General features: G+C 42.4%; 2 protein-coding genes across 15 annotated transcripts in view; one reads left to right on the forward strand and one right to left on the reverse strand.

The window, feature by feature from the left end:
* The window catches only part of SMARCA2 (SWI/SNF related BAF chromatin remodeling complex subunit ATPase 2), a 100070-nt gene extending 92592 nt beyond the window's left edge, over positions 1-7478 (reverse strand). Inside the window, exons 1-7 of one of the 12 annotated variants that reach the window (XM_085530733.1) lie at positions 7344-7478; positions 5783-5926; positions 5508-5601; positions 5248-5366; positions 4504-5093; positions 1225-4144; positions 47-194 (exon numbers count right to left, since the gene is read on the reverse strand). The gene's annotated coding sequence lies outside the window, so the exon portion shown is untranslated. The remainder of the gene's footprint in view (positions 1-46; positions 195-1224; positions 4145-4503; positions 5094-5247; positions 5367-5507; positions 5602-5782; positions 5927-7343) is intronic. The other 11 variants (XM_085530732.1, XM_085530730.1, XM_085530731.1 and 8 more) reach the window with 11 other exon arrangements.
* Positions 7479-7837: 359 nt separating this feature from the next.
* Positions 7838-26383, forward strand: part of LOC146753968 (uncharacterized) — a 44921-nt gene continuing 26375 nt past the window's right edge. For all 3 annotated transcript variants that reach the window (XR_014940100.1, XM_085530739.1, XM_085530740.1), the window contains exon 1: positions 7838-8268. Coding sequence is in view for 2 of the 3 variants with exons in the window: in XM_085530739.1 (XP_085386865.1) it covers positions 8139-8268 (130 nt within the window). In the remaining variant the exon portion in view is untranslated. The remainder of the gene's footprint in view (positions 8269-26383) is intronic.

A 26383-nucleotide genomic window follows, 5' to 3' on the forward strand; every position in this document is an offset into this window, starting at 1 on the left:
AGTAACTGGCCCTGATCTCAGCACTGCTAATTAGAAGGTCATTTACATATATACTGAGCATTTCCAGCCAGCAAATCTGGAAAATTTTGAATACTTTTGAATGGGATAGCAAGTGCCCAACATGTGGAAAACGATGATTACAGGAGGGTAATCCTAACACTCCTTACTCCAGATTAAGTCCCGTCTCCATCCCCCTTAAAAACAGATAAAGTCATTCAATTTTGTATCATTCTGAATATGTCCAAAGAAATTTTTATAAATCAAATATTTATGCAGAAGTAAAAAGTAACTGTTTACTAAATGGGAACATACAATAATGTAAACTGTAATGTGAACGCAAGTAATGAATGGTGTACAAAACCTGTTTTTTTTAATAACAGTCACTACCATTAACATGAACACATTATACATAGCCTGCCCAATTCTACTCAGAGTAGAACTGCTAAAAAAGACATCTATGAACTAAAACGTTTCAAAAATAGTTTAGTTTGTATTATTAAAATTGATATTGTATTAAAAATTCACAAATCAGGAACACCATTCTCATTAAAATTCTGTAGAAAGTAGATATTTATTCTGTCCAGGTCCTCACAAAACTCTCATTAAAGTCTTGAAAAAAAAAGAAGAAATAAAAAAGAGAGAGAAAACAGATCCAACGACAGCCAAGTTCTATCCAGAAAACTTTGTTATAACTTTGGGTAAATTATGGTGCCTTTGCTGAAATAAGCAAAATGAAATCAACATTCTGGCAAAGCCAGAGTTAACTCATTTGTTTTGACTGCCTTTTTAATGAGTAGCTCCTGCTAGTTACAGAGAAAAACAAAACAAAAATCTCACTGTCCCAGATGATGTAGCTGTTGGTTCAGACTCTCCTGTGTATTACACACTAATAGTTTCTCAAGTGTCCAATCCTTAAACTTCCTCAGATTTTCAATATAAGCAGAGTAATTCACATGACTTCCAGTAAGACACAGCTATTTTAGAGCTGCAATCCCATATTGCTTCTTAGATTTATTTGCATCCTACCTTTAGTGAACATCGCAAGTACACATGCTGCTCTGAAAGTAATGCCTCCTATTTATTTGCATGGAAATCACAACAAATAGCACAATGACAGTATTTTATAGAGCAAACTGTGACAAAATTAGCTACAAAATTGACACAGTCAGCACCATTAGCTATGCATTTTTTGTCCAGCAACAAACAAGAGCCTGCATGCCACACCTGCAAATATTGGTAGCAGCAGAGATGACTCACTGTCACTACTACAATGTGCTTCGCAGTCTTCAAACCTGTATAGGGACGGGCGTTATCATTCTGCAAGAGAAAGGTGTCCTCTTCTCTAGTCTCATTCTGCAAGTTCAAGCCTTCAGCTTTGGTAGCGTTGTGACATAGCAGTCAGAGCTGACAGTTCATCTAAGTTCCAGGAAATCCAGATGGACCATCCCTTTCCTATCCCAAAAGACAGCGCACATCACTTTACTCACTGGGAGCTGCATCTTGAACTTCTTCTTTGAGGAGGCATTCACACACCCCACTCCATGGTTTTGACTCCAGCTCATGGTGGCGATACCATGTTTTGCCATCAGTAATGATGAGATCCAGGAGACTGTCACCTTCAGCCTCATCCCGGCTCAATAGGTCCAGAAAAATTTGCATACAGAATTTTTTCTGTTACCACAGCTGAAACACACCACCTTACTGTGCTCACACAGTTTGGTCCCCACAAACGCTCTCCAAGAGTCAATGAATGTCAATGGTTGCCATCTTTTTCTACATGGAGGAATTCAGTGACACTTCCACTTCATCTACACTTTCATATTAGACACTATATTTGTCAGACTGCCCCCCTACTTCCATCTGTCATGCAGCAGAAAAAAATGCAGTGGAATACTGCCGGGAAGGTTCTGCCATTCCACCAACATCAGTTCCTGATGTCTCAGGCCAACATAACAAAATAGGAGTCATTACCCTCAGAGCAGCCCTTGTAAAAGGACAGATCCTTTTCTCCCACATTTGCACAGCAAAGTGTGACATCCCACTCACCCCCAACACACACACACACACTGAAGTCTAGGCAGAATATAAGCTGAACACAAAATCCCCTCACTACTTTAGCTGCTGTGAAGAGAACAAGAGGGGTTTTAATTCAGTTTGTGAATCCTACTTCTTACTGGTCCCAGAGAATTTCTCACACCTTTTCTGTACTAATCAGCAAACAGACAGATAAAAAATCCATCACTGTCAAGGCAGTGTTAGAAAAATGGAAATACAAGAGCCACAACATTAAGAACTTAAGAGGGATACTCACGCCCTTTGCTCCACTCTTTCTAGAACAAATGATCTAGGACAGTATCTGCATTATAAAGAATTTGAGTGTGCTAAGAGGGAATGTTAGGTAAGAGTGTATGTTTTCACACCTAGAAAGTTCTGTAAATATAGTTCTTTCATCATACATTCACTCAGTGAGCACCTAAGCACATTATACACACTTTGCTATAAACCTGACACAAACCTGAAGTGAGCAAGGGCACGGATCTGAAACTAAACCACAGCGGGCAGTAAGCCACCAGCACTACTTAGGAATTCAAGACCAGCTGGACAACCAGAAAGATCCAGAGGTTATAGACTGCTTTGGCACAGAATGATTACACTGCATCTAGGAACAGATGGAGCAGTAAGTATTTATAATTCTTCTAGTTGTTTCCCTTACCATTTGATTCAACTTCTGCCTGTCTGTGATTGACTCAACCTAAACTGAATTTCAGTTGTTGTTTTCAACCAGATCCCCTGCTTTGGACAGGTAGTGAAAAGCAAGAAAACTGTGCCATTTACATCCAACAAAAGGGGAATATGGACCCAAGCAATAGCCACACAGATGCTGCAAAGCACTCTCCCCATAACTCCACAGAAAAACTATTACAGTTCACTTCTACTCAGACATCTCCAAAAACAAGTCACATTTCAAAGCTGGCTTAAAAAACTTACACTGCAAAGCTGAGATACAATGCATAACAGCTTGGTGTTATCCTTAAATACTACCAAGCAAAATCAGAAATTATACCGCTAATGGCTCACAGTATTTGCATCACCCACTAACAGTAATCAAAGGTAGATGTTCAGAGTTTAAGACATGATTCACAAAAGCAGTAGCTTATTACAATTAAATAACCCATAGTTTTTAGAAGCAAATCAGCATTATGTGTTTTACAACACTCCTGGACACTATGCAATGACATTTATGAGCACTTGACTACTGTTGTTTCATCAAAGAATCAATCAATAAACAGTAGGTGTACGTGAAACAGTGTAAAATCAGTAAAGCGGAAGAGTCACATCTTCAGCTAAAATAAACCAGAATTATTCTGTTCACATGGGAGAAGACAAACACAGTAACAGCTGAGAGACTCTGCCTTTGTATACTCAGATACATAACTTCACTGTAACTTGAAAATCTTCTAGAAGGTAACCTGTAGCTTGGACTACAAACCACAGAATCAGAAATACTGCAATGTAATTGCTTATCTAGATACTTCAGTCAGATAAAAACCCCTAGACGCTGCCTTAGCTGATTGTCTAGCCATCTACCAGAGGCTGGCTGCATCCTGTTGAAGAAATTCCTATTCCCACTGTGTAGCTGTTTCAGTTTTCCACGAAGAAACAAACTACTTAAACTCACAGACTAAATTCCCCAAGAACACTGAAACAGCGTCAAGAAATGACCACCTAGCAGCCGGGGATGAACATACTAACCAGCCCCATAGAAGTCATTCTAAGTCAGAGTTCATAGAAGTTAGGTTAAGCTATGTCACCAGACTTCAATGAAGAGGCCAAAGCACAGCCATGACCCTTTCCATTGGATTTGCTACAGAAGCCAACAGCCTTCAAGAGAAAAGGAGGGCAGGCACGACAGTTGGAAGTTTACCGAACTGCCTTTTAACCCCATAGCCATGGTCACCACTAACAAATCTGTCAATGCCCAAGATCAAGCCCACGTCTGCTGCACACGTAGGTTCTATTGTACATCCAGGGCACAGCGAACTGTCTCATGACAGCACTGATTGATTACAGATTAAGTTTCCATACAGTGACCTTTTCTACAAGTATTAATGATGATTAGTGAACATCATCTTCGTGTCAGACTCTGAAAAACAAAAGCCACAATTAGAGGTAGGCAGAGGGAAAGGAATTAATTACAGGTCTCTATTTAGATGGGGAAGAAAAGAAGGAAGAAAGCTGTTTCTTACTATGAGTTGTTTAAAATAAAATATCAACAAAGATGAGGCAAAGGCATCATTTTCATGACAAGAAATGTTCTTAGCATTTGCCCTAGAGATCCTGGCTCTAAATGATTCACCTAGGTGCTGCAACCCCACAGCAATGTGCGGGGACACACTCAGAGCAAAACGTTTACCCACAAGAAGAGTAGACTTTAAATGTGTTAGAAAAAATAAAAACAATTTTCAGTCTTAGTCTTCTTATCCTGCTACACCAGCAGACTACCAGAGCTGTGTCTGAAGAGCCTTGCTTCTTTTCTCCAAATCATCCTTCCTTATTTTATAGCTTGCAAATAAGACATAAGCTGTTCTCTGCTGCCATTTTCACGACAAGCAGTCTTTATGTTGTAACGCTGTTCTTCTCATCCCGCTGGAGGATCAACTGAACAACTGAAAAATAAGACTGATTCAGAAGAGGTGTATGTCCAAGAAACACTCCATACAGAAAGAACACACACGCACGCCAAAAAAGAAAAAAAGAAAAAAAAAAAAAGGTGTTTTAACAAGCAATCTGCAAAGATGTCCAAATTCATTTAAAGAATAAAAGTCTTTTTCAGTTTAGGATTGCTAGTTCACAGCAACACTGATAGTTCAGGCCATGAACACTGATGGAAGAAGTGCAGACCACGCGTATTGTGACCTTAACTTCAACAAAACCTGAGAAAATATATCTAGAAATGTTAATTTCATGTACACCTTTGTCAAGAACGTATTTCATATGAGTGTTAGCTGGAGCACTTTTTCCTCTTGTCAACTTCAAGCCTCAGGCGTTGGTCAAAGCGTTTTTCAAACTTCACAAGAAATGCTCACAGACCACTTCAGAAATGAACAAAAGAAAAGATCTGAGACTGCTTTGAACACACTCTTCTGGCGCATATGTTCTATGAAACACCACAGAAACACCAATACTGAAGCTGAGACATAACAACTCATGAGAGAAACGCTGGATTTAATGAAGCTTTAACCTCACCTCTGTCACGTCCACGCATTCTGTGTGATACACCCAACCCTGGAAGTATTTTAAAACGTTCATTATTCGATCTTTCCTTCTATTGCTGACACAACCCGGTCTTCACCGCTACCACTCTCCTACATCATTTTTCGCATAGAATCACAAAAGGACAAAAGAAAAGAAGTCAAAGACAGTAAGGGGGCAATTAGGCTCCCGAAGAGAAAGTGTGCCTCGATTTGCATAACAATGCCCGGCTCACACGGCAGCGACGGCCCCACCTCGGACTGGTGCACTACTGAGGGAACTCGGCTCCGAAACGTGTGTTTGCCTGGGCCACAGAGGCTGTGGGTAACGCTAAACGACACGAACAAACTGGAAACAAAAACAAAAGAGATTGCAAATGGCACAAGGCGGTGTCACAGGTCCTACGTCACTTTTTTGCAGAAAGCGCGCACACTACTTCCAGTGGTAAAAAAAAAATAAAAAATAAATAAATAAATAGATGAAAACCGATCGCTGTTTTACCGTTCCCTTTCTCCGGTTATTTACTTACCCAAAGTATTCGCGGAAAGACAAAAAACGCGGTGTTCACCGAAGTTCGGCGAGGCTGCGCGTCGTCAACAGCCGATGCCGAGGCGAACCGCGCGGCCACAACAACCGACACGGAACGAGACTAATTACTTAATAACGATGCGCGCTTCGCAGAAAGCAAATTGGAAAGGAGAGGGAGGAGGAAAAAAAAAAAAGAAAAAAGAGAGAAGAAAAAAAAAAAAAAAAGCATTTAACGGTAACTTCGGCTGCAGCGTGAAGGACCGTAACTTTCCCAGCTGTGCACAGACTGCCATTCCACCATGACAAATTTGGGGGGGAGGGGGAGCAGTCAGAACCCGAAGCCCGTCCGCTCCGCTCCGCTCTCCGCCGTCGGGTCCGGCCCCGCTCGTGGGCTCCCGGACGGCGTCCGCGGGACCGCTACGCACCGCCCGCGCGGGGCAGGGCAGCGCCTCGGCAGCGCCAAGCGGCTTCCGGCCCGGCCGAGGAACGTAGGCCTCGGCGAGGCGGCGGGCTGCACCCCGCCGGGCCCCGCGCGCCCCTCCGGCCTTCTCGGAAAGTTTTCGGCACGGCCCAGAGGCTCCACAGCGCACGGAGACGCGGCCCCGCTCCGTCCCTCCGCCCGGCCGGGCCGTGTGGCTCCGTACCGCGGCGGGGTGCGGCGGCGGGCGGGCTCCCCCGGGGGCACGCCTCAGGGCAGAGCCCGGCCCCGAGCCCCGCCGCCCCGCGCCCCCGCCACCATGTCACCGCCACCCAACGCGTCCGTGCGCGGAGGGGGCCGCTCCCTGATCGTCCGCCGCCGCCCCGGCGAGGACAGAACTTTTCCAGGTGCCGAGCTCGGTCGGCACGGCAGGGCGCTGCGCGGCGCCGCGTCCCGTACCGGCGGCTGGTCCGACCGAATTAAAAATAAATAAATAAATAAATTTCCGCGCACACCGGAAATAAAACGCTTTTCGCTTGTTAAGGCGATCGCCAAACCGCGAGCGCACGTTGTGTGTGTCTGTGTGTGCGTATGTCGCTGTGCGGGGCGGGGGCCGGGCAGGCGCGGTGCCCGCGGGGAGCAGACCGGAGGCAGCGGAAGCCCCGCGCGGGGCCGCGGCCCTCCCTGCCTGCCCTCCCTCCTCCCTCCCGCGCCGTGACAGGCGCCCAGCCCGCGGCCTCCCGCTGCCAGCAGCGCTGCAGAGACAGCCCCGCACCGCGCTCAGCCGCAGGACGCCACAACTTCCCCGAGCCACGCAGCCGCGGTGGGGAAGGGGCGGGCGGCCCCGGCCGCTGCTCCGCACTCCGACTCCGTCCCCGCTGCGGACGGAGCCAAAAACCCGCGGCCGAACGGCGCTGGCGGGCGGTCTCTGTCCCATTCCCCGGCTGGCGGTGCGCGCGGGGCTTATTCCCCCGACACCGCAGCCAAACTTTGTTCTCCCCGCGCCGCGCTGGCGGTGCGCACACCGGGGCGTACCGGGCGGGGGGCGGCCGGGGCTGCGCTCCGTGAACGCGCGGGGCGGCGGAACGGAGCTGGCGGGTACGGAGCTGACGGCGCGGGGCCCCGCGGGGCGAGGTGCGTTTACCTTCCGCTCGGGCGGAGCGCCGCGCCGGGTGTCGCGCCGCTGCCTCTGGGCGAGCAGCGGAGCGGGGACGGAAAGCGGCTAGGCGCCGAGCATGACTTCACCGGTGACAGCCATTCCCTCCGCTTCCCAAACTCCGGCCCCGCCCACGGCCCCCTCCGCCGCCTCCCCGCGCCGACGCCGCCGCTGCTCAGGAAGCGCCGTTCCCACTGGCCCGCCGGCGGGGTCTGCCCGCCCCACAGCGCGGAGCCGGCGCCCCTATTGGCTGCCGCCGCCCGTCGCTCAGCCGGGAGGCCGTAGGGCGGGGGGGTGCGGTATGCGCCCGGCTCTGCCCGCGACAGCCGCGCCGCCGCCGAGGCTCCGCCACGCCGCCTCCCGGCCCGCCCGCGCGGAGCGGAGCGCGGGGCTGGGGCCACCTCCGTGAGGAGGCGCCGGCGGGCGGCGTGGGGAGAGGTGGAGAAGGTGCTGGAAGCGCGACGCTGCCCCGCGGCCTGCCTGGGCCGGCCCGCCGCCGCGGGGCGGAGCGGGGAGGAGCCGGGCGGAGGGCGGCGGGGCCTCCCGCACCTGGCGGTGTGCGCTGCGGGACACCTGCGGGAAGGGACGCACACACACAAACAAAAAGGCTCGCGGAAACGCGATACCGAAACTTCGGGGCCGCAGCCGTGGCGCGGTCAGGAGGCGGCCGAGAACGTTCAGGGCGGCCGCCCCCTGTCCAGCTGCGGTGCCGAGCCCCGCCGGAGCCCCGTGCCGCCGGGAGGAGCGGCGGCGGGTCGGTGTCGGCACGGTGCGGGCGGGTAAATGGCGCCGCCGTGCCGCTCCTTGTCCCCCGCAGTCGGCACGCTGCTCGCTCCCCGGGCCGGAGGGGCTTTATCCGTGCCCGGCCACGTACCCACAGGAGGCGGCGCGTCGCCGGCGCTGTTTGCGGAAGGTACCGCTGTTTATGTAACGGCGCCGCGGGGCCGCGCTCGGAACAGGCCGTCACGGGCTGCTCAGATAAAAGCGCGCCGGCAGGCAGAGCGCGGCTGAACGCGCGGTCCTGACTCCGAGCCTGCCGCTGTGCAGGTGATGTGCCCGTCCTACTGCGGGCTTTGCAAGAGATCAAGTTTAAAGTGAAGGAAAGCGTGCCTCTCCCCTCTGTCGCCTGCCTTTAACGTGCTGGAGTTGGTGACTGGGTTTAAGGACCCGGAGCACCGGCGGGTGTTATTCTGTGGTTGCTTTGGACCTTTATTGCTGGTGGAATGTGAGCGGTAACCATCCGGTTATAACCTAGCGATGCAGTGTTAATGACTGTTGTTGCTGTGTGTTCTGAGGCGTCACCGCTCGATCATTAGCTTCGTCTTGACTGTTTTTCAAAGTGACTGCCAAAATGCCGATAGATAATTGTCAATCAGTGGTAACGCCGGGCAACGCCGAGTGTCCAATAAAACGACTAGGGAAGGTACTCAGTTCGTCACTGTTTTTGTGGGCAGCATCGAGGTGCAGACGAAATAAATGGAAACGCTTTCAGTTCTGTGTATACAAGTATCCACTATCGCTGCTTGAAACTGTGATCCACGAGTGATGTGGGACTTAATTTTAAACCCCACTTTATAAGTAGCAGTCAGCTTCTTTGAACTGAAAGAACATAGTTCAGGCTTTTAGGAATTGATTCTAACGCAGCTGAAAGGATTCTCCCTCTTTCTTTTAATTTTTGTCATACCATAACTATAAACAGGTATTTGGTGGGCGGATTCTTTGCATGTTTGTTTTTATCTATTCCCAGAGTCAGTCTGCAGGCCCTGCACTTTTTGCAAAGAGAAAGCAAACCCCAAGCAATGGAGGGGAAGCTTCTGTGCTGTGCAGGGCAGTATTCAAACCATTACAAACCAGCTCAAGCCAGTTTCTGTGGGTTGTGTTTTTTTGGTTTTTTTTGTTTTGTTTTGTTTTTTTTATGGTTGGCTTTTTTTTAGTTGTTTTTTGTTTGGTTTTGTTTTGTTGTTTGCAAGAAAGGATACAGGGAATAAGGAAGGAAAGTAAAATTAGTCTTACAGGCAAAAGCTGTTCATTAGGCTTTTAGATAAATGTAACTATGTTTAATTAACAATTGTCTTTATTTTAGGAGGTCACTGGTAGCCAATTCTCTTGCCCATTTGGGACAACAAAACCTCAGATATTGTTAATGTAAAACTTTTTCCATTTGGTCGTTGGTAAAGTATGAATTAATCTGAGTGTAAACTGACTGACAGGTTGGATTTATTTCTTTTGTCAGGATTAAAGATATTCAACTAAACTGGCAGATCATTGTCATAGGCTGCAGTTACAGTTGTAGCTGTACTTACCATTACCTCAAAAGAAAGCCATGCTGCAACAGTGTGTTGATAGTTGATAGTTGATAGCCAGCAGTTACAGCCATTGCAGCAGAAGTGGCAGAAATTAGGGGCTTGCTTTCTTGCTTCTTTGTTTTGGCTTTGAAGGTGGCTTTGTGCTCAGGTTTCTATGCAATTAACAACAACAAAGACTTATTATTTTTTAAAATGTACCCAAGGAAGCCTTAAGTGAGCAAGGTGAAGTCTTGCCTTAAGAAAACAGATGCCTGATGATTTCTGATTGCTGTTTTGGTAGAGAGTATTCACCTCAAAAAGCAAAAAGACCTATGTGCATGCTTGAACTTTTACAAGTTTTGAAAGGTGAAAATGGGGTGAAGATGGGATATTTCTGCTGTATGGTGAGGTCATTTAGATCATCATCTGGGGACCTCAGACTGGCCTCCATAGGTTTGCTGCAATAAGGTGGGAATGTCTCGTGTTACACATCAAGATAGTTCATGTGTCTGGCTTACCCCAGAAAAAAGCAGCAGCCCTTTTTTTCTTTCACTTTCCACTCCCCTCATCCTTTCTGCTAAGGAGTCAAGACAAACCATGTGATGATCAAGCAAATCATTGATATAAGAAACCCTGGAAAGTGCCTTTTTTACTTGTGCCCTCTGCAAAAGCCTTCTCATGTCCCATCCATGGGGTTTTGGAGACAGTACTTTTATTACCAAAGCACATGAATCTTAGAAGGAAGGATATTCTACCTACCTGTGTACTGATCTGTGGTATGCAGTATGGGTGAGTGTGACAGATTCCATTATAATGGCACATCGTGGCCTGATATAATTGGCAACAAAGCAATGAATTAGATACAGCTAGAATTTCTCTTGTGAAAGAGGTAATAGTTGTTTATTTCAGAATTGAAATTATAAATTAACTTCTGTGAATGTGCTTGGTACTTCTGTCCAGTTTCCCTTAGTCTATTTTATTTTATTTTATTTTATTTTGCCCTCAAGATATAAATTTTTCTTAACTTTCTTCACAAGCTTAAAAGACAGAGTGTCTTTCAAAGTATCTTCATTCGCTTTAAATGCTCAACGTGTGTTTATGTGAAAGTGATGTCCAAAAGACAAGATTCACCTGAGATCTTCTCAAAACTAAATAGTGGGGAATAAATGGAGGGGAATAATTATTTCCTTTATCTAAGGTGTGCTTATTGTTTTGGAATATACTCAATTCTTTTGTCTGTGTGTGAGTAGTATTACATTTGTGTTCATTTTATGGTCTACCCAATTCCATTGTTTCGTTTTCTTTCTTATTCCAAGGAAAAGCAGAGGCACATGGTGCTGATCTTGCTTATTTCCTTGCCTCTTCTAGAGGTTAATATTTTGCTTCCTACCCAGGTAGTCCAAGTTTTGTGTTCATGATTTTGCAAGAGTTTTACTTTGTACCTGATTTTATTGAATTGACAGGCTGGTGCTTGTTTCTGAGTACTAGATAAAGTAGTGAAATCTACGCTGATTGGCTTATTCTAGTGTTCCCACTTTTAGAATTGTGCAAATCACAGTGCAGTGGGGGAGCGCATAAGGAAAATAATGCTGTAGAATATTTATCGTGAAAACAGTAAAGGCTATGAATGTATCGTACCGGAAAAAATAAACTTACTGTGTGATTACAAGTATTTTGGTGATTCAATTTAATTAAGGTAAAAAGAAAATACGGATGACCATGTCAGTTTTCACTTATTACAGGTTCTATTTTACTTCACTGTATGATTATGTGTAAGAAATAAATGAGTTTAGGCAATGGCCTCTTGAAAGGCTGACTTGCACATAAATTCTGGAACAGTCACCATTAAATACATTGATTGCTCCAAAAGTAATATCACTTATTTATTGCCATGGAAACTAAGGCAGAAAGAGCACAGTAACACTATTTGATACTGCAGTTCTCAGGTACGGGACACTATTTTTCAAGATAGAGTCAAAGAATCACAAGATTGGAAAGGACCTATAAGATCATCTAGTCCAACTGTCCTCCCTTTACCATACCTACAGAAAACCCCTAAACCATATCTCCTAGTGCCCTATCCAGATGCTTAGATAGTTCACCATTAGCTATGTATTTTCACTAGCAATGATCAAGAGCCTGCATGCTGTGCTTATGAAAATCTGCACCAGGAGAGGAGACCTACTGTCACTGTTGCCACTGTTGCTGAAACACACCATCCACTCCACTGCCTCACTGTACTAACATCCACTCATTGGTCTCCAGAAGCACTCAGTGAGCATCAGTCTTCCAGTAACAAATGTTGGCCCAAAACAGATGGAGAGGAATTTTACAAGGGCATGTAAAGATAGGAGGGCAGGATGTATGAGGAGTAACCGAGGTCCCTGGGTGTTCTCAGCCCAGAGCTGAGCAGGCTGAGGGGAGGCCTCATGGCAGCTGCAGCTCCTCACAGGAAACCCAGCTGTGTGTTGACAGTGACAGGGCCTGAAAGAATGGCATGGAGCTGCATGAGGGGAGGGTCAGATTGTAGAATCTCCCTCTCTGAAAGTTATTAAAGATCTTCCCTGTACAACCTTCTCTAGAAAGCCTGCTTTATCAGTGTTTGGTCTAGGTGACTTCCAGAGGTTCCTTCCAACCCCTACAGTTGGGTAATTTTGTGATTAGGAAGAGGTTATTCACTAAGAAGGCAGTCAAGCACTGGCACAGGCTCCCCAGAACAGTGATCCAAGCTGCTGGGTCTCAGGAAGTGTTTGGACAACACCATGAGACACGCGGTTTGAATTTTGTGTGATCCTGGGTGCAGGCAGATTATAGTTGATCCTTGTGAGTCCCTCCCAGCTCAGAATATTCTACAATTCTGTGAAAATAGCTGAATCTAGAATGGGACATCCATCCACAATAGTAATTCATAGAAGTGATTAGTAAATCAATTAAACCTTTAAATCCATATTTTTTACAAAAGTCGGAGATATCTCTATGATATAAAGATCTGTGCTGTTTCTAGAGTCCTTAATGATCATCTGTAGACTTGTTCCCAGTGTATCACAGGTAAATTCTCCTAACTTATCACGTTGGGGTTTTGTGTTCGTTGCTGCATTTTCTTGCTGTCTCCATGAAGCAGAGCCTGTTCATCCTTAGCAGTCCTCTTCAGTGGCCTGTAAGCTTGCTAGACTCAAATTTGTGGAGGACTATTTTATTGCAAGATGCTTCAGTCTTCTTGAGTTGCTTACTTGCATAAGTCATTATGATGTGCTTAGAAGCTTCAAGATAAAGTAATTTACTGTCCAGTTTGTCTTATGCAACAAACATTAAGTTATGCAACTGAGATAGCTAAGGACATTAAGCTATGCAGTTAGTTCTCAAAACAGCTGTAGCCTACATATTGTCTTCATACTTTGGAAAACACTGCATTTATTAATTCCTGAAATGACATATGAATATTGAAAAGGCTGGCCATAGATGGGACTCAGTAGTGAAGACTGTATTTACAACTTTGCTAGATACCTCCTATGAGAGACTACTAAGCTCTTATGATTGTATAAATACTACTCTTCTTATGACAGCTGTTGTGTAGCACAAAGTCAGACAGAAATTCTGTTTGATTCACACAAAATGTTTTAATACTACGCTAACTTGTTGGCAGTCTTTCTTTCCCACTCCCATCAGCCATGTTACCAATCCTTGGTGTGATGGAGTCAGGAGAAAAAAGCATGTTCTAGATGCTTGTCTACTTTGTTCTTAAAGTGTTCATAAGCTACTGGCAGAGGCTGGACTCCACTATTCTACTGGCAACCATTATAGCTAAGGTGTGTATATGGTACTGCTTTTGAGCCAAAGCTGTAAAGTGGTGAATTCTACCTTGGGGCTCTGTGGGTTTGTAAGGATTTGGAACATGATTTAGCATTGGTCTTGCAAAGATGTGGAAGAGGAGCTTGATCTGAGGACTGGTTAGGCACCTGGCCACCTGCTGATGGTCTTAAATAACTTCCCAGCTGAGGAGGTATAGCATGGATCTGAATGTGTACACTGAAGTTTTAAAAATGAATAGACGTGTGTTTCAAAGGGAAATGGCAAAAAAAAAAAAAAAAAAAAAATTGCTTTAAGAGAACAATGAAGAGTAGTGTTGCCTGAAAAAGAGAAACTGAGAAAAGCAAAAAGGTACTGTCACTGCCCATTTCACAAAGTCACCCTGCTCTTTTGTTGAACTGGAAATAAAATCTGACGAAGAGACTGTACATCGTGGTGGCTGGGACGCTCCATTGTAGTGGCTGGCAGAAGGCAGAACAGTCTGTGTGTTTGTAATGTCTTTAACTGCTGCAGCAGTGTGCTGCAGTGGCTATGAGTCAGAACCCTGCATCTCTTTCCAAGCACTCTTTAACCCCCAGGTAGAATGCAGGAGAACATTATCACATTCAAAACGTAAACTTTTTGTTTATAAGAAGGCTTTAAAGCTTGTACTAGTCTGACTAACCATTCTTCTAACCATCTCAACCATAGCTTCATGCTCTCTTATGAGAGTCATCCAAAGTATACTTTAATGTGAAAAAAAAAAAAAAGAAAAAGAAAAACGAAAAAAAAGAGAGAAAAAAAAAGAAAAACGATACAAATTCAATCTTTTAATGCTTTATTTATTTGTTTATGTAATTGTTCTTTCATGTGTGAATAAAGGAACAGAACTGGATACTCATATTGAGTAACTTGAAAATAACTCATTTCTGATGAAGATAGTTAGGATTTAAGTTCTGCTGACAGGATAGTTACCTGTAGTTTTCAAATACTCTGTCAAATACTGTCAAAATAAAATAAAGGATTTTCTTTCTTTCACTTTCCATAGGCTGTATGAAGCCAGTGCAGTTAGTCAGCTCTTCTGAATTTCTCATAATTCAACCACTTCCTAAAAATACCTAGAACTTCTCTGTCAAATGGCTTTAATGAGGACTTTTTTCCTCTAAATTGTACTCAGAATGATCTCCTAAGAGCAATAGCATACAGTCTGTAAATGGGAGGCCATTCCCATTTACTTGGAATACTTGGGAAAAGATTCAGTTATTGTTTGTTGTCTGAGTAGTTATCAAGGTCATAAAGACTTTTAAAGGACGTGAAAACACTTGAAAACTATTACTGCAAGATACTACAAAGGAGGAGGCCACAAAATCTTGACATGCTGATTCTTAGGAAAAGTTAAGTATAAAATCTCACGTTGCAGTTGTTCAAGCTACAACATGAAAGTATCAATGAAAATAGACTATCAAGAAACAGTGGAGTTGTACTGGAGACGTTGTCTGTCAAACAGAGAACTAAATCTAGGGAACTTGCTAATTCCAGTTAATATAAAATGGTTGAATAAATCATCTCTGGGTAGAAGTTTTTCATGATTCTGCTGTAAGGAAGCTGATGAGCTGTAGATCAGTTCCTTAGTCATAAACCTGTTGTTTGTATCTAAGAGTATAAAATTGCATGGATATGTCATTATTATGTTGTCAACAACGTCAACAATTTCATTAATATTTATCTGCATTACTTACTGTCCTCCTGTTTTACATCCTATTTAGTAAAATAAATGGACTTTTGTGGGGATATCAGGGATGCATACCTGCCCCACAGTATTACCACCATTCATTCTGATAAACGCTAATGATAACATTAAGGATATGGCTGTGCATCTTTTGCCTCTACTGCCATCAGCCTATTCTCCGGGCTTGGCACTGTGAACAAACTATCAAGCAGAAGGAGCCTGAAGTTTGTCTGCTCACAGATGCAACTCTTATTTTATGAATAAGTATGGATGAGGTCTAAATGTATGCTGAAGTTCCAGTCAGCAGTATTTAATGCTACATGCTACAATTTGTGGTATGAAGACTGCCAAGCAGAGCAGGTACATAATTGTATTGCACCTCATGGTGAACTCAGTAAGAAAGATTTAAAAAACCCTAGAACACCATCTTTTGCTTTGAGTTTCTGAAACTCTCTTAAGACTGGATCTATGAATAATTAACAAGGAAGAGGACAAGTTTATGAGTGCGTAGATAGAAGTGGCCTGAGCAAGAGTGCTCAAGCAACTGTCTCCACTGTAACAAAAGAAGATCACATTTAAAAGACAAGTGGAAACTAGTATTGACTGTTGTTTAAGAGAGCCCCAGGAACAAGAAAACTGAAGCAGCACCATTTACAAGAAAATATGCTAATACAGGCCTACTCCTAAGGGGAATAACAAGAAAGTAAAGAAGACTAGTGATAGTGTAATTAGAGATGTAGTTACATAAAGCCTGAAACAGGCGTAAAAGGCTGGAAATTTCTAGAAATCTCTTGCAAAGCAATCATTATTTTGCATGACAGTAAACGTTTTGTTGGTGGTGTTCTTAAAAAGATTAACAAACAAAAAACACAGAAGTTGTGCATTATTGTTAATTATAAATTAGGATTTGTAATCATAACTCTCTCCCCATTTGGTTGGCAATGAGAAATGTTCCTGCAACAGGAAAAAGTGAATGTAATTTGTGATTACAGGTACCTCTGTCCTTTCTGTCTTCTTCCTGCATCCAGCTACATTCCTGCTACTAGCTACTTTCCTGTACAAAACATGCTGTTCAGAAAGGACTGAGCTTGCTGCCTCTTATGTTTTTGTGGGAGATAGCCAGTGGTAGCAATGGACCCACTGCTTTGTTGTTAATGCTTGTTTCTGCCACCACCTTAGATCCCTCAACTTTTTCCTCAGCTGCCAGAGTTATGCAAGTAGGAGGTAAAATCTGACTGTTCAGGTTGCAGAGGATGCTGAGGTAGCTGGCTGCTGTCTTCTCAGCACAGACAAAGCAGGTAGTCTGGTGTCCAAAGCTGCTGCCAGCTTTTCCTCAGCCAAAAGCACATCCTTTTCACCTGCTAGACTTCAAACAAGCTGGGTCTTTGATGCTTAGAAGGAACTATATTTCGAGCAATTCTATAAGAGAGAAAATGTGCAACCATTGCTGCCTCTGAATCCACTACAGAGAGGACTTTCACAAGTAACTCCTGAGAACAAAGGTGTTGCACAAATCTTTATGCAGGATAGATCTAAACCATTAAACCAAAAAGTACTGTTGTTGTATTTGATTCTGACATCATCCAAAACATAAAATAGAAATTACCCACTTAAAAACATGTTAGCTGGTTGAACAGACTTGTAGCTATTCATGATACCTGGCAGGTTTGGCCTACACAGCAGTCCCATAAACTTGTATATGAAGTCAGAGATTGGACCACGTGAATGAGTAATATCAATAGGAACACAGCCATGTATCAGTTGAAGGGCAGTTTGACAGTAAAGTTGTTAAAATCTTATGGACTATTGTGGAATAACAACCATATGGTGGAGAAGTGGGCTGCACTGCTGTGTAGTCAGCACAGAAAGTAGCATTCACAGAGCATGGGACCACATTACTCTGCAAAATCTGCATAGGCTTCTCTGCAATGGGGCTCCACTATCAGCATTGTTAATGTATTCATACCTGACCACTCCTCCCTGCCCTGTTACCTATCAGATCTGCAAAATTTGGCTTTTCTGAAGAATTAAGGATCTCAGCAGAGAATATTGCTACTTCTAAATACCCATTCTCTATCCTGTACATAATTTCCATTTTCCTTTTTTGCTTGTTTGTTTTTGTTTTGTAATTGTTCTCAAATATACTGTTAGAAAGGTCTGTCTGGGAGAAGAATGGAGATTTGTTTATTTGAGGGAAGAAGAAAGGAGAGACAATGAAGATTAGAGACAGTACAAGAGGAGGTAAGAATGAGAGACACCATACTGGAAGAAAAAAAGAAAAACAAAACAAAGCAAAACAAAACAAAACAACAGAGTTAATGCTTATCCATGGGGGAAAATTCAGGCCAAGGAGTGTGAAATGGGGGTTCCTGGAAGCTAGTGGGAAGTCTAGTTGACTGAATCAGTTATTTTTCTTCCTCATGGCTACTGCAGCTTTGGCTGATAGCTGCTGTAGTACTTCAAAACTCATTTCTATGCACTATTTCATCAGGCAGGTGTTTTTCATAGATTCTGCTTAAGTAAATTCATATTGAAGCAGTTGTGACTGTTGCTGGATAGAGGATGATCTCAGAGATAGAGGAAATTGCAAAGAGATTGTAAACAACTCACCCTCTTAACATGCTACCTTGGCTTACTTACACTTCTACAGTATTTTCTATTACAGTCAAGGCAGTGATAATTAATTTAAGAAACAAGTACTTTAGCAGTTCTGTGATACTGGAGAGGTTAAACCCGAACTGAGGAAAGTCAGCCAAGAGATCTCAAATTTCAGTCATTAAGAAAGTGTCATTTTCCAGGCAGTGTTATTCAACGTGTAGGTGGATTGTTTCTTTTACATTGTGGGATCATTTTACTCAAGAACCCTTCTGACTATTAACCAGCACTGGTTAGTAGAGTAGAAAATCTGTTGTGAAAAGGACCGTGATATTTACCATGAGCCTTACAAGGGACCAGTACAAAACACAGATCAGTCAGGAATAAGCACACTGGTTTTTATGTCATGCTGTCTAATGACCAGACTTGGACAGAGACTAAATAGAGAAAAATACAGCGCTGATTTAAAAAATAAGCAAACAAAAATAATTGTACAGATGGGAGTTGACACATCACAGGTGGAACCTTGTCTGTTTCTGAAAGCACATGCGTGATATGGGTCTGTCTTAGGAAATCCTTTCCTTTGCAGTTTAAATGAAAGAAAGTGAATTCCTGCCAAAGTGTACTGGAACTACGCTGCACGCAACCACCACATTTTTCTTGTTCATTTCCTTCGTGTTTTATGTTAAAGAAAACAGCACTGATTGGCTCTGGATGCTAAACTGAGTTTGTAAAGTACACAGACACTTCTGCTGAGATCCCTAACGCTGCCCTTCTTTTCAAGTACGCAGAGCCATGTTGACAAATGATGTTAGAAATTCTGTCTCAGCATGCCACAATAGTGAACTTTTTTTTACCAGTGTAATTTGGCCAAGCACCCAAATTCTTGCAAGACAGATGATCTCCACCTTGAAAACACAAAGGCCTACAAGTAGCCTAAAGAAATATGCTCGTGGCAGAGAAATGGACAACACATGGTGCACGCTCTTTCTCCCACATGATCTATCTAGTGGAAGTGCTGAATCTGTTGACATAGTGAATCTCCCTTTCCCTCAATTGCATGAATTAACCGATGGGAAGAAAAGTAGTATTTCAAGGTGAATGATGACAGGTATGTTGAAAAACTTTTGGTTTTCAGTTCAGTTTCCATTTACTAAAAATTTCTTTCGAAATCAAGCCTTCCCGGAAAACACAATGAAAATAAGTTGTGGCTTATCCTTGTGACAGCTTATTTAACAACTTCACGTAGGTGGAAATGTTTGCAGGAGATTGTCCTTTGATTTCTAATACAAGCAGGGCTTTGTAAGTGTGTTCAAATGACACGCATATTGATTTGTTTGTGCCTGGAGCCTACTCAGAGTTGGATATTTATACAAACCTTGTGTTGCATCTACAGTATTGTACAATGAACAGCCTTAAAAGTTTGTTAAGATATTTTCCAATCCTGTGGAAATTCTGGCATCCATTTAATCATAGAACTTAGTAATGCAAAACTCTTTTTGTCCCACCTTAAAAACACATTATAAATCCACTACAGCATCGGTCTATGCTACTTTTGCCTTGCAGGTGGGTTGCTGATAGAGTCACAGATTTACCCAATTTTGTTTCTTAAAACCCAGGTTTTATTTTCACTTGGTACATTTCACTGCCATCACAAGTCATCTTCTAGGTCTGCTATCCACACCTATTTTTTGCCCAAATTTAAGACAGCAAGAAGGGACCAAATAGTGGCTGAGTCATTTATGTTGTGTGCCAACAAGTTGCTCGTTTGCTGATTGGCCACCTGCCTTCGATCTAGATTATATCATTCCAGGGAGCTGCTCCAGCTGGCCAGAGATTGGGGAATAAGAGCTGTAGTCAAGGATACCTGCAAAGTGCTGGGAGCTGCAGTGAAGAGTCTTTGAAGAGAAGCACAGAAAAAGGCAAATTAGAGGGAAGGCAAGGGAAAAATAGAAGTGAGGAGCCAATTTCTGATCTCAGCATCACTGATGTCACCAATCAGAGTCTGGTCCACAGAGCGCTAGGGAAAGAAGAGCAGAAATGGGTCAGAGGGAAGGAGACATATATGTGGAGGTGACAGAGGGGGGATGATTAATCATGCCACAACTGTAGTCTTAATGACTACTCTGCTTGTAATACTTGTAATGCCTCTTATACAGCCAAGAGTACAAAATAAATAAATTTTTTTCAGAGTCTGGCATGTCTGTCATAGCAGCTCCAGCAGTGATTTTTACTGATGGCAGACTTAACTGCAGATCTATCAGAAAAGCAACATGCACAGAGGTAATGCAAAGAAAAATGTTTAAATATCTTCATCCAGAGGGTGAAATCATCCAGTAACAAACTGCCTTCTACTGAAGAATTATCTTGTGCCATTTCCTAAGCATTTCCAAGGTTGTTTAACTTGCTTGCATGCTAAAGCCAAAACAATACCAACAACCTTTTTTGTATCTTAACTACTTCAATTACAATGTCTTAATAATGCATTCCCCTTAAGGAAAAAAAAGAAAAAAAGAAAACAAAAAACAAAACACACACACACCAAAAAAAAAAATGTAAAAAATATTTTTATGTAAAATTATTTTTACCTTCTGAAAATATTCTTCTCTGAAAAAGCTTGTGTGTTAGAATTCTTTTGGCAAATCAAAACAAAAGCAAGTAAATGTCATGTTTTTAGTTATTTCACTAGTATTTTTTTCCTCCAACTAAAATAAGGAACTTCCAAGTATATTTTCCAAGCTAAAAATAACATTTTTTATGAGTTGTTCACTGATAATTACTCATTTTCAAAATCTTTCATTTCATAAACATTTGCCACACCAACATTTTTATTTTTCTGGCTGACCTGCAGTGATATGCTTATGACCAGATTCTTCTTTCCCCATTTGGAGTTCTGCATCCAGGCCTGGGGCCTCCAGCACAAGAAAGACATGAAACTCTTGCAGTGGGTCCCAAGCAGGGTCACCAAGATGATCAGAGGGCTGGAGCACCTCTCCTATGAAAAAGGGTTAAGGGATCTGGGCCTGTTTGGCTTGGAGAAGAGAAGGCTCTGGGGAGACCTCATTGTGGTCTTCCAGTGCTTGAAAGGAGTGTATATACAGGACGGAGTATGATTGTTTATGAGTGTGGACAATGATAAAACAAGAGGGAATGGTTTTAAACTGAGACAGGTGAGGATAAGTTGGTTATTAGGAGGAAGTTTTTCACACAGAATGTTGTGATGCACTGGAACAGGTTGCCCAAGGAGACTGTGGATGCCCCAGCCCTGGAGGCATTCAAGGCCAGGCTGGATGTGGCTCTGGGCAGCCTGGTCTGGTGGTTGGTAACCCTGCACATAGCAGGGGGCTTGAAACTAGATCATCACTGTGGTCGTTTTTAACCCAGGCTATTCTATGATTCTATGGTTATTATGTCTAGATATAGCTAGGGCTGATATGATTCAGTATTAAAAAGTATACATCAGAAGGGAAAACACTGTTCCCTAGGGAAGACATCATTCTAAAACAGATTCTGAAACAAGACTTTGGAATTCTTTGTCCATTCTTTGGAGGGCAAATACACGATTTTGAGAAGTGCTGTATCTGAGAAGTCCCACTGAACTCAGGCAAAGTCAGCACTGTCTCCTTTTCTTTCCATGTGGATCCTTTGTAGTCCATAGATGTGGTTCTGGTCTATCCACAGTTCATAACATAGTGAGAGATCTTGACAGGAAAGACGTGATCTCTACAAGTAACATCTTTGTGCTAACTTAATGAACGCTCTCAGACACTGAACAGAAAAATTTGTGAGAAAATTCCCACGACTTCTTGGCAGAAATATGGAAGTTGGTTTTTTTTTTATATAAAACAGGTTGTTGTAAAATGTAGTCTCTATAGAGCTTAAATCGAAGCACAGTCTTCTTGCAAGGCACACAGATGCTGCATAATCTTACTAACTGAACTTATATGTAACATGATGTTGGAGCTGATGCCAATCTTTATCTTTCACTTTACAAACACTGCACAATAATCAATTCTATACATAATTTGTTCTTTGTGCCATAATAAAATTATTTGATCAATTGATTCTGGAGTCTTTAATCCAGATATTAAGCTATTGTAATTCCCTGTAATTCAAACATTCACAGGTAATATGCTGCAAGTAGTGGGAATATTTGGAGTTCAAAGGAAATACTGAATCCTGTCTGTTTTAATCTTCACTTTGATTTTAAATCAGGAAAACAGGCTAGGTATGCCTGAAATGCAAGCTGGCTACAGAAAGTCAAAGATACTTCAGATATATAGCTGTGCTCACATAGCTTTCTGAACCCTCCAAGATTTATATATTAAATCAACTAGGTTTATGTACTAAATATTCATAGCTAAGCTATGAGACCTTCTGTATTTCTGAGTTCTTCGCCTTATGAGTTGGATTATGAGCAAGAGTTATCCCTTCAGACTGCTTCAGAGTTTTGGTTGTCTATTTTATTCTGTGTGTCCTTGAAGTGGTGTCAAGTAGTAAACCGATAAAATAAGAGTATTGCCATTATGTCACAATGACTTGGAAATAGTTCTTTAATTTAAATGAAGAAAGTGCTTCCCAGCTGGTATAAGTGGTTTGACCATAAGAGGCTCACATTTTGTGCAGGAACTGTGATAAATATATATGTGTGTGTTCTACTATGTATTTCACAAAGCTTGAAGATCTTTTTCAGAAAGAAAACAGATTTTTCAACTTCCATACATAACTACACCTCCAAATGCAACACAGAATTTTATATGTATCTATCCTGCTTTTCCCTGACCGTGGCTATTTTTTTTTTCCCCTGAACATATTCCTAACCACTGTAAATGAAAGAAAGAACTGAATGTGCCTAAAACAATAATTTTTGTGCCACTATCCCATTAACTCTCTCTCATATACGTGCTATTGCACAAGTAGTGGAAGTATTTATAACTGTGTTATATATGGTTGTTTTTTTTAATGGTATGATTGGAAGTATTCCGCAATATAACTCTATCAAAGGGCATTGATTTGCATGAAACATCATGTATTAGTGGCACTGAGCACCAAGTACAAATGCTCAACAGAAATCTCTGAAAAGAAAGAAGACAACAAAGACATTTTATGGTACTGTGACTACTCCTCCCACTAACACCAAAAGTAATCCTCTGCGAGTTAGCATATTTTATGACAGATTTGTGGCCTTGCAAGTTTGGCAAGCAAGAAATAGCTGGCAATCGTAGATATAAAAATGTGTACGAAAGAGAATCCAAAAGACCTAGCAGTTCTTACCTTTGATGGGATATATTTGAAAATGAACACTTTTGGCATCCAAAATACTACAGTTGGTGAATGATGTGCTACTGAGACCAGGCCAGTGTTATTTTTGATTAAGTAACAGCAGGATACACACTGAATCAGGAATAAGTTCTTCATTTTGCTCTTCTTGAAACATTCAGACACTGCATTCTTGCTTATGGGTATGATTTTTTTCTATATATACATTGACACCCATACTTGCTTGGTCATTACATATTGTGTTAAGAATATGTACTAAGCTGTGTACAACATGATATAAAGAGGTCTTTCTGTCATCACTTTTCATTCTCATTAGGAAAAAAAAAAAAAATAGAGATTTAGTTTAAGATTTCAGGTTCAAAACACCACAAAGATGCTGATAGTGTCTGAGAGCAGCAGTGTCAACAATTGCTTCAGTACAGCACTGAGGTGTAGGGGTGTTTATAAATTACATTCCCAATATGGCCGAACTGCGTATGCCAAGTCATTAAAAGCATCCATAACTTAAAGAGAGGAAATAATGCTGTACTGAGAATCTAGTAGAGTCCATTCTCTTTTGTGAGAAGGTATTTAAAAGAATGACCATGTGTCCAACAATAGAGAAAACCCAGATCAGTAAGGAAAGGCAAGTTCTTACATTGATGTCCAAGGTCGACATTTTTAAATGTGTGTACTGTTAGTCATGGAAATGCAGAGTCTAATCTTAAAATCTTTCTGTCTAGCAAAGTTTTCTTGGCTATAGTAACAGTGCTCATCAGAGTAAATGGACTGAGACCAAACTTCTCTCATACTGTCTTTGTGCACATAAGTTGTATCACCACTGACTGGCTGACACTGGATTTTGCTTTTGCAGTTGTTGTGGAGCGTCTCGGATTTCAGTCATACTGGTCCCTGATTATGAAAAAGAGAGGAGTGGAAGGAGTACCATTTCTTAAAACTGAGAAGCATCTGCTGGAGTTATTACGAGTTTTTTGACCAAGTTAAGCAGACAGGCACCTTGTGGTTGATGGATTCTTCCCTAAGCAATTCAAAACAACACTGTTAAAACAAATTTCTCCTTTCTGGAGAAGGAATATAATGAGGCAAAAGCTATTTTTAAAAATGGGGTAACTTTGCCACCACTCCCCAGTGGTAATAACAGTTAAGCTACTTTTAGCTGTATGGCTAACCAGGGCTTTTATAGCCCCACTTACATTATTTAAAGTATTTTCACAAGTGATCCATTCATAGATAATGAGAAGTCTTGCAAATGACTCATTTCACCTTTTTCAGCCACCTGAGAGATACGAGGGCTTGGAAACACAATTTCTTGAGAAGCTTCAAAGATAACCAGACTGAGATGTTCCCATTTTCAGTGATTGCTTAAGGTTTCCCTCCTGCAGAGTGATTTAAATTGAGGTAGCAAACTGTGTAGATGAAAAAAAAAAAGAAAAAAAAAAAAAAAAGCAGACTTTCATCTTATTTCCAACATTTGTGACAGACTGGGCGGTGCTTGGAGGAAGATGCATGTATAAACAGGCTGTAAGGTAAAATACTGGCAAGTCTTCAAGTGCCATAAATTGGGCATGCGTCATGCTGAAGTGCCTCCTTAGCAGAGAAAAACAATCCTTGTAGATGCTTATCTCAGAGATGTTACACAAAACGGCAAAGGATTTTGAGAGAAGTGATTCAGGTGGTGGACTCGTTATACTTTCTCTAAAGATCAGCCTGTACCCATTGAAAATGAAAGAAAATGTGATAACATCTATTTCAATGGGGAAAATATGCTCTTTGGGTTGGGTTAATTAAATCATGTTAGTTAAATTTAGCTGAGACTCAGCCATTTCTCCTGTCTAGGAGCTCTTCATCACTCCTGGGGCAAATTTTCCAAAGCCCTCAGATTCACAAGAGGTTGTTGTTCTTGCAGTGTTGAAAAGTGAACGTTTACCTAATGTACTGCTCAGTACTTTTTACTTTGTGGACTTTCCTGCCAAAAAAGTACATCGAATTTACAACATCTCTGATTTCAATGAATTTTAACTCTGTATGCTATACCTTTTCTATGTGCTAAAGAAATACATTATTCACTTTTTCAAATGTTCAGCCATAATACAATTTTGTACTCTGATGAAATTCTGTTCAGATTCAGATAAATATGATGTTAGCTGATTTTTTTCCCCTTTCCCTTCAAGTTCTGTAAAAAAAAAAACAAAACTTGATGTTGCCCCTGTTTTGCAGGTTGACAGTAAGGACAGAATAGCTAAGTCTCTTCACATAGTAGAATTCAGGCACCAAGAAACAAAATGTAATCGTGTAATCCAAGAGAATTGTATAACTGGTCAGAGGTTGGTGGGCTCTTCTAACAGGGTCAGCTACATCAAGTTGCTCAGGGCTGTGTCTGGATAGGTTTGAATGTTTCCAAGGATGGAGGCAACACACCACCTCAGGGCAATCTGTTCCAATGTTTGAACAGCCTCAGAATAGATAAGAAAGAAAAAAAATATCACACAGTGAAGTTGAATGGCTTGTGTTTCAGTATGTGCCCACTGCTTCTACCACCTTCACTGGACGTTGTTAAGAGTCTGACTCCATCTTCTTTATTCTCTCCCATAGGTAATTTATGCGCTTTTGTAATAACACCTTGGGTCATCTCTTCTCCATGTGAAACAGGCCAGCTCTCCTTCTATGAGAGATGCTCCAGTACCTTCTTTGTCTTTGTGTCCTGTTGCTGAACTTGCTCCAGGATACCCAAGTCACTGACAAAATAAGGCTACTGCTGTTTCCCACAGTGACTTGGAAATAGCTCTTTAATGTGAATAACTGTGATTCTTCCCAACTGGCTTAAGACTGTCGGTGTTCAGGGTGGTTTAGGCCCAGACTCAGTATCCAGATGTGCCTCACAAGTGATAAGAAGCTATCATGTTCCTTGGCTTGTTGGCAGTGCTCCTCCTAATGCATTGCCAACATGCCAGCAACCCAGGACATTGCCTGGGTTGGCCTACTTTGCCTCAAGGACATGTATCTTGGTATCTGTTCATACCCAGCTGTAGCTGTGTTGGCAAGTCTGAGCACACTGCTGCCCCAGTCATGCCTGAGCCCACTCATAGGTTCTTTGATAAGCGATGCTATGCCTACAGCTCTGGACAGATATAATGCTGTGGCTGTGCTTATGCTTCTGAGTGCATAATTCTGCCAGTGAATCATCCCAAAAGAGACTGGCTGCCAATATTTTCATTCTTAAGTATGGCTGGTGGTTTTTCTTTTTACTATTTGCAAGATCACTTGCCCAGCAAAGAAGAAACTGGGCTTCTTGGGGTGTTTTTTTGGGCAGCTCCAGAAAGTTCAAAATCACAGCTTGGAAAAAAAAAAAAAAA

Source organism: Coturnix japonica, chromosome Z (genome assembly GCF_054131305.1).
Source record: "Coturnix japonica strain WE chromosome Z, WE-NBRP24, whole genome shotgun sequence".
In the NCBI taxonomy this organism is placed as follows: domain Eukaryota; kingdom Metazoa; phylum Chordata; class Aves; order Galliformes; family Phasianidae; genus Coturnix; species Coturnix japonica.